General features: G+C 38.4%; 3 protein-coding genes across 3 annotated transcripts; 2 read left to right on the top strand and 1 right to left on the bottom strand.

The window, feature by feature from the left end:
- Positions 1-10: 10 nt before the first annotated feature.
- LOC110848110 (serine hydrolase-like protein) lies at positions 11-1503 on the bottom strand. Its single transcript, XM_022095231.2, has 3 exons — positions 1217-1503; positions 716-1136; positions 11-629 (listed from the first exon to the last, which is right to left on the bottom strand). The coding sequence occupies exons 1-3, from the start codon at positions 1350-1352 to the stop codon at positions 263-265; spliced, it is 924 nt and encodes a 307-aa protein (XP_021950923.1). The 5' UTR covers positions 1353-1503; the 3' UTR covers positions 11-262.
- Positions 1504-1705: 202 nt separating this feature from the next.
- LOC110849144 (oocyte zinc finger protein XlCOF8.4) lies at positions 1706-3634 on the top strand. The gene is made up of 5 exons (XM_022096519.2): positions 1706-2147; positions 2253-2621; positions 2709-2909; positions 2997-3282; positions 3352-3634. Exons 1-5 carry the CDS (start codon positions 2003-2005, stop codon positions 3569-3571), a joined length of 1221 nt encoding a protein of 406 aa, XP_021952211.1. The 5' UTR covers positions 1706-2002; the 3' UTR covers positions 3572-3634.
- Positions 3635-3778: 144 nt separating this feature from the next.
- On the top strand, positions 3779-7567 carry LOC110848105 (TBC1 domain family member 23). The gene is made up of 12 exons (XM_022095226.2): positions 3779-4080; positions 4176-4337; positions 4414-4561; positions 4639-4756; positions 4851-5194; positions 5264-5391; positions 5458-5859; positions 5930-5978; positions 6044-6193; positions 6272-6335; positions 6404-6796; positions 6896-7567. The coding sequence occupies exons 2-12, from the start codon at positions 4183-4185 to the stop codon at positions 7390-7392; spliced, it is 2448 nt and encodes an 815-aa protein (XP_021950918.1). The 5' UTR covers positions 3779-4080; positions 4176-4182; the 3' UTR covers positions 7393-7567.
- Positions 7568-7745: the final 178 nt, after the last annotated feature.

The raw sequence follows: 7745 nt of genomic DNA, 5'->3' as shown, positions 1-7745 counted from the left end.
TTGTTCAATGTTTTTGAAATCGTAATCCATGATAACATTTTGAGCTTTTATTAAATTGAGCATTCCCAACCGAACACAGTTAATTCATATCGTGCACATGCATATGGTGCCGAAATATTTGTATATAGAATTAATTATGGTAAGTTGTAACAGTGCATAATATGGAATGAATATCTTTGGTATCGTTATAATTGTGACTGGTGCATGTGAGAATGCAGAGAATTTGCACTAAATGTTTGTCTATAGCTGCCTCAGTACATAATTACAGTACTGATTTTGGAACATTAAGAAAAAAATTGTTAATATGTTCAGAAGCTAGCTTTGGTTCGTTCAAGTGTACGAAATGATTTCCTTCCACTTCAACATATTCAAATGAAGCACATTTCGCCTTGTAAATCCCCAATGTTTTTGCGATAACGGGTTCCGGTCCACCAAATGTGGGAGCACTTTTGGCCTTGACGATGAGTAAATGACATTGAATGTTGGTCAAGAAGTTCATGCTCAGTTCGTGGCTAAACCGGTAAATTGTTGGACTTCGAACCCTCAAATCTCGGCGAAATGACCACTTTTCTTCGTCAACACGAATCGTCCCTCTCGTCATTAAACATTTAGCTGCATCCTCAGTTAAGCTATTTTGGATAGAAAATAATATTTGATTTTTTAAATTATCCACTAATTCCAAATTTGTATTCGTCACAAGGAAATGTAAAATAACCTCTCATCCGTTGCCGAGATAAGCCTCTGCATCGCATCCTGATACGAATAACTCGGAACGAAATCCGGTTTCAGTTTGTCTTCAATGGACAAAAATTGTTCGATCGCTGACGCCATATTTTCCGCAGTGACTCCTTCGTCCTGACTGATCGGCTTGATTATGTCCAACAGCACGAGCTTGTCAATGATTTTTGGGTACATGGATGCGAAAAAAGACCCAAGAGCGCCACCCATACTGTGCCCCACGATGGAGAACCTTGACCACTTGAGATATTTCGTAATTCTTCTAATGGTGATTAAGTAGTCGCCGAAATGGTACGGCATTCCGGCAGGAATGTGAGAACTTAGGCCATGACCTGGTAAATCCACCGCAACAAAATACATGGAATTGGTCAAGTTTGGAACAAGACGGTCAAATGTTCCTGTTAAAAAATTATAATAATTTTACAACCACAATAAATCCATAATAAACCTTGATAGGTAAATATTTACTAAAACTGACCAGCATTATCCATCCACCCGTGTAATCCAAGTACCGGGTTTTTAGAAGGATTTCCCCAAGCCTTGGCTGAAATGTGCCCCCATGGCATTGGAATCCGGAGTTCCGAAGGCTCGTCGAATTTTAGCGTGGCTGCCATGATTTAATTATTTTGCTAAGGACAAAATTATATTTTTCCACAAATTGACCAGCATGGAAAAGATGAATGAGTCGGCAGAATTTGTACAAAAGCCAGTTTATGATATGGAATCAGAGGGCAATGCAAAGTACAAAAGTTGTTTTAGCAAATCGCGGTGGTATGATGTATACTATGACGAGATCTTCATTTTTGGTTAATAAAGATCATACACAGCAGAGTCTGCATCTGAATGCATGAGATTTGATGTAAGCCATTCTATGTGTAAGAGTGTATCAGTAATTAGAAAGCAAGTTTGTATGCTTTCTCTTTGAGTGGCGAAATATTTACGTAGGAATAAATAAAGTGTACACGGCATTTATCCAGATAAAACCTGTGGCATATTATTTTTGTGTCAATGTCATCTCTACCCACGATACAATCTTGATAACAGAGAGAGAGAGCACCCTCTTTCGTATTATATCTCTCTTCATACATGCATATATAACAAAATTAAGCGTTACATAATATTATGATATAAATTTGCTAAATGTGCAAAAAAACTCGAGTAAACACGTCGCATAATCGCAAAATACTCTTGATGGAATATACGTAATTGTGCATTCCTGTTCTTATTAACTCCGAAAAATCTTTAAGATTAAACTTCTACCAACATGTCTATAACTTTGACAAGTAGGATTGTTCATTTGGAAAGCCTTGTGAAATTACATGAAGAGCAACTGGAACAATTTTCTACTGAGACTCAAAAATGGAGTAGTAAGCTTAATCTTATAGCAGAATGGATTTCTACAAAATTTGGTAACACGAATGCATGAAAATTTCATTGAAAATTTCAAATTTTGATATTATTATGAGAGAGACAATGCAATGATGCTTTATAACATCAAATATGTATGTACATAGGTGTGGATTTTTTAAATCAAACAAATCCGTCATCCGCAAATATTCCTACCAAAACCAATTCCGTTGTTTTACCTTTAGAAGATGCCTTAAAAGTTAGAAAAATATGCATGTACAGCAAAAACACGTTACATCGGAGGTTTCGACAAATCAAAGCATCAATTCGTAAAAGAGCGTGTTCCAGTTTAAGCCAAGAATCAAAAATAAGCAGTAAACATTCTTACATCCGTCGTCCTCGTGAAAGTCATCAACCTTCAGCTACTTTCTCCGACAGTTTAAGTGAAGGCAGTAATAGCAGCACTCCCGTTATTATTACTGACAATAATAGCTCTCAGGATTCCGTACTTAATCTCTCAATTCCCAAACAAATAGGTTAACAAATATGCGAGTTACATACTAATTTGACGTGGTGAAAATATGCATTAACTTTTCAAATTAATATAAACTACTCACACCCAGGTCGCCACACTTATTCCAGACGTGATCTCGAAAGCAATGAATCAATTAGTGGAGTGATTACTCACACCAACCTCACCTCTAATAAAAATTATTCGCCTCAGGTGCAAAACGAATCAATACCCTCACACCATGCATTATCCAGCACGACAAACATAGACAATAATCAAACTCAAGGAATTGATGGAAACATCAAAGAAACTTGTAAGAAATACAATTTTAAAGCTTTCTATAAGCCAACTTTCTCCATAAATTAACCCTCAAAATGAATGATTACACAATTTTCTTAAGACCCACAGCGAAGGGGTCGTCCCAAGAAACACCCCGACCAGAAAAGTGAACCTCCCTTGAAGAACCGCACCACAGTTTGCGACCAGTGTGGCAAAGTCGTCAAGGGTTCCTCCCTCCGGAGTCACAAACTCAGCCACTCTAACGTCCGCCCTTTCCAGTGCTTCCTCTGCCCAAAAGCATTCCGGATGAAACACCACCTCGACTTTCACCGACGCACGCACGACGACGGAGAGAAAAAGTGGACATGTCGATTCTGCGAGAGAGGATTCATCGCCCAGAGAGATTTGTAATTTGTGCTAAATACCATAAACTCTATTATTACACAAGTCTCGAAACTTATTTTATTGAATTTTAGACTCCGGCACGAAAGAACTCATACGGGTGAAAGACCTTTCCCCTGCCCTTATCAGGATTGTCGGAAAAGTTTCAACGTTAAGCAGCATCTCACCCTCCATATCCGCACCCACACTGGCGAGAGACCTTACCGTTGTACAACTTGTGATAAGACCTTCACCCAAGCGAATAGTCTACGAATTCATAAAAAAATCCATGCAAAGCAAGAATCCGCAGAGTAGAAGGTTGCACGTTTTTCTCATAACACAGTTTGTAAGAAATAATAATGCAGTTGAACATTAGTGTCGCAGTCTCAATTTGGCTATTGATTGTCCACCCACGCATTTTTACCACCATGATCCATCCATAATTTAATGAATAATTACATATGCACCGCAGAGATATTGACTTAACCACACGTTCACGGTAAACTTGCTTATCAGTGGGAGAAGATAAGCCGAAAACCATGGCAGGATGTCATGCTAAATCTAATGAAATGAACAAAAGGTGTGTGTGTACATAATGAGACCGTGTCTCAACGATTCTCATATGCCCCAATTCTGAAGAAGAACAGTCATCAGTTGAGCAAATGAGCAGCTTTTTTTGCACAATCGCAAAAACGTTACATTTATTATTTACGTATTTTGAAGTGACGTTTTTCAGGATTTTAATTCGAAGTAATGCAAATTTCAATAGTCTACCATTGATATTTCCATTCCGCATTTCCAAATTGTTAAACAGAAGTTAACAGGTAATTTATTTACTCTTCAAGCAAAACTTTCTTCAATGGATTTTTAATTAAAATCTGTTGAATTGCGTATTTGAGTTATTGTTTTTGACTTAAAGAGACGAGATGGACGAGCTACTTTTCACCCTGAACGATGACGAACTCCAAGAACTCAAAAATACGTCGTCAATCGATGGGGATGAGGACGACCATTTGTTTGGCACACCCCCACCACGAAATAGGTCTAAATCCACGGGGTCAGGCAATGAAAATGTGGACTGGTGAGTACTTTAAGCAGCTGTGGGGTTAATATTCCTTCTGATTTGGACTTAATTCACTTCATCCTCCTAAAAATAGGGAACTTACACTCTCACTTGAAACGACCCTGCAACTTATTGAAGGGGAGCCGACGGCTCCGTCACCAAACTGCTCGGAAGAACTTATCCAGCGTATTCTTGACGTCTGCCGAGGCAGAGGTGGACTTCCGGATCATTTGAGGGGAAAGGTCAAGTTCATTTTTTAATAAATAACAAAAAAAATGTTTATTTTCTTTAATATTCGAAAATTGATTTATTTTTCTAGGTATGGGTAATCCTGATTGGCCTTTATTACAATAACAAGTCAACGAAACATCCCCTCATTGAGATCTACGACTTGAAAGAGCAAAATGAATTACGAAATGACTGTACCGAATTTGTAGGTTAGTTATTTAGTTATAGTACCTTTAATCGCATAGTAAATATGTGTATTTTTTACGTACGAGTAATAAATGTCTTTGATTTGAATCTCTTCAGCAAAGACATACTCCTCCAACAGTCCTGAAGAGCATTCCTCGATCGTTTCCAGTCTAGAGTCAATTTTGACGTCTTATCTCAAACATCAGAAAGTGGCCTATGACAAGTCCATCATTTTGGGATATCTTCAAATTCTTAAACCCCTTTTGACACTTAACCTAACCGACACCCAGTTGTATAACACCTTCAGAATGATCATAACCCAGTATGTGCCAAGAGATGTGTTTAACGAACATGGACTCCCGTTTCATATTTTTCGACTCTTGCTACTATACCATGAACCGGAAGTATGTTCTGTAGTGGACAGTTTGAGGGTGTTACCGCACAGCTATGCAAGTCAATGGGTAACTGAGGATAACTATTAATTTGTGAATATAATATTTATGTTATAATTGTACTATGACCTATTCCAGTTTCTCAGCTTATTCTCGTCTGCGATTGCAAATCTTCAGTCGATACTGGTCTTGTGGGATGTCTATCTCCAATACCGTGACCCCTTCCTTATATATCACATGGCACTTGTTCTCGTCCTTAATGCCAAGTAAGTTTTTATAACGAACCAGTTAAATAATGTTTAACCTCATATGTATATTTTTTAATCTAATAGAGATCGTCTACTGGAGATCAAGCATAGTGATTCGTCAACCAAAAAGGCCGATACCATTCAACTCTTGTCTACACTCCCTGCCAACCTCGAACCCTCTGACATTCCAGATTTCTTAACCATCTCTCAACACTATGCGAGTCAAACCCCCAACTCTTATCGGCGCATGTTCGAGTCGGCATTGTATGGAAATGATTCGTTTCTAACGTTGAGCAACTCATCGACTTCACCATGTCGTCGCGTTGCAATGCAAAGCTTGTGCTTGCCAGTCGCAGCAGAAGAATTGCTCAACAGTATTCGAATGGCGAAAAGTTTGTCGTCCAATGACTCGACGGATAGTAGGTCCAGCACGGATGCGTACATGTTTGTCAGATTTTTTGTGGTGGATTGTCGTCCTGCAGAACAGTAATATATATATAATGAACAGAAATTGGGAAAATATAATTACTATACTTTATCAAATTATATCTTGCAGGTATAATTCTGGTAGATTACCCACAGCATTTCATCTCGATTGTGCTTTGGTGAGTAGTGTATCTCTATCTCTAAAATACTTGTTAATTGCTTATTTGTGACTCTTGATATTCAGATGCTCCTAGAACCCGTCAAGTTTAATACAGCCGTCCAAGGGTTACTTTTAGCCCAGAAGGATGCCTTAAATGTTGGTGCTGCTGCGGGTGGAGAACATTTGTGCTTTGTGGGGTCTGGACGGGAAGAAGAGGATCAGTACGTCCACATGGTATGCATTAAATACTACTGCAGACGGTCATTGTGATGAGAATTTAATTCTCAACCATTTATTATAATAATTCCCCAGGTTGTTTCCAGTTTTCTTCAACGCAACACACAGAAAGTAGCATTATTATCTGGAGGGTTTCAATGTATACTTTATGCATAGAAATTTAACCTGGCTAGATCCTCTTGCTAAAAAAATTATATTAATTTACAGCTCTACATGAATTGCTATATCCAGACAATATTGAAGACGGTCTGGCTGACCACAACCCATTAACATGCCCGGAATGTGTACTGCAGAAAACGTCTGTGACACCATCTTCCTCTACAGTGAGCAGGGATGGCTCCCCAGCATCCGATTCTAGGTCAAAGTTGTTCACTGCTAAACTTAGTTTGTTTAGTTCAACTCTCAAGGCAAAGTCTGCAGAGATGAAGGGAAAATTGATCGACTACATCAACAATCCGGTTGCTTCTGGTGGCTCTTCTGGAGCAGATGAGAAACATGTTAAATCCAGTGACAAAAACAAATCAAAACCATATAGAAATCTATTGCCCGTATTTATGATTGATGATGACGATGAACCCAGTGATGAAGCTAGTCCATCTGGTAAGTCATTACTTATAATACGAGTGATTGTTGCAATAGCTATGGTTAATTCTTCTATAGCCAAACTCTAATCATTTACATGATATATTAATTTTTTAGGAGGTCTCGCTGACCTAGATTCGACAACAGATGTAACTCATTTCCACCCAGGAACTCGGATCCGTTCTATCAAGCAGTTCCTGAAACAACACAATTTCCATTGGTCATGCAGCGAAGTTCTTTCGGATGGGTCTCACTACGAAGGCTACGTCATCGTCACCAGGGACAATCTACTAATGATTAGAGAATTGGACAGAGACACTGGAGAAGTCAGTTTGAATCGTTTGCTAAATTCCATTATCAAAATCACAAGCAAAAAGAAGCATCCCGAACTCATCACGTTCAAGTACGGGCATGTTGTCAAACTCCCATCAACATCTAGCGATCCAGGAAAAGAGGGAGATGAGATATCAGACAAAGATCGTGGAGGTGGAGAGGAGGAAGAAACTGCAGCAGAAATCACACATTCCGATAGATTCTATTTGCCATCTGGATCGAAAGATTTTGTATCGAATGTCAAGAGGTTTATCGATTCCAAAAATAGTTCTGATCAATAGAATGGATAAGCCTAATAATGAGCAAGCATGTTCAGTGCAATGCAATTTTTACTCTGTGCATACTTTTAAAACATGTTATGAATAGTTATGATGGTACCAGGTTTGTTATCTATCGTTATCTTATGTGATTTATCTTTATTTATATTTTCAATATAAAATTAAGAAATATAATCAATATAAGAAATCGCGGAACTTATTCTTGCTCATCCGACTCTTCTAAATCTTCCAATTCATCTGCAGCAAGGTGTTGAGCTAACTTCCAAGTGGTTTCTGAAAGTCGGTAATCCCCTAAACACGTAATACATTGAAAGTTTCTTATACATTGCAGGCCAATATTTAGTTCAGTGTAGGAG

This window comes from Folsomia candida, unplaced genomic scaffold (genome assembly GCF_002217175.1).
Source record: "Folsomia candida strain VU population unplaced genomic scaffold, ASM221717v1 Fcan01_Sc004, whole genome shotgun sequence".
Lineage (NCBI taxonomy): Eukaryota > Metazoa > Arthropoda > Collembola > Entomobryomorpha > Isotomidae > Folsomia > Folsomia candida.
Note: the sequence above shows the minus strand (reverse complement) of the source record. Positions and strands in the feature narration are given on the sequence as shown.

Bases quoted from the DNA above. Each gene is read 5' to 3' on its own strand.
- LOC110848110 (XM_022095231.2), bottom strand. From the start codon at position 1,352: ATGGCAGCCACGCTAAAATTCGACGAGCCTTCGGAACTCCGGATTCCA. The intron at 1,137-1,216 runs GTCAGTTTTAGT...ATTTTTTAACAG, and splicing joins CGGGTGGATGGATAATGCTG to GAACATTTGACCGTCTTGTT. The intron at 630-715 runs GTTATTTTACAT...TATCCAAAATAG, and splicing joins ATCTCGGCAACGGATGAGAG to CTTAACTGAGGATGCAGCTA.
- LOC110849144 (XM_022096519.2), top strand. From the start codon at position 2,003: ATGTCTATAACTTTGACAAGTAGGATTGTTCATTTGGAAAGCCTTGTG. The intron at 2,910-2,996 runs GTAAGAAATACA...AATTTTCTTAAG, and splicing joins TGGAAACATCAAAGAAACTT to ACCCACAGCGAAGGGGTCGT. The intron at 3,283-3,351 runs GTAATTTGTGCT...ATTGAATTTTAG, and splicing joins TTCATCGCCCAGAGAGATTT to ACTCCGGCACGAAAGAACTC.
- LOC110848105 (XM_022095226.2), top strand. From the start codon at position 4,183: ATGGACGAGCTACTTTTCACCCTGAACGATGACGAACTCCAAGAACTC. The intron at 4,562-4,638 runs GTCAAGTTCATT...TTATTTTTCTAG, and splicing joins CGGATCATTTGAGGGGAAAG to GTATGGGTAATCCTGATTGG. The intron at 5,979-6,043 runs GTGAGTAGTGTA...CTTGATATTCAG, and splicing joins TTCATCTCGATTGTGCTTTG to ATGCTCCTAGAACCCGTCAA.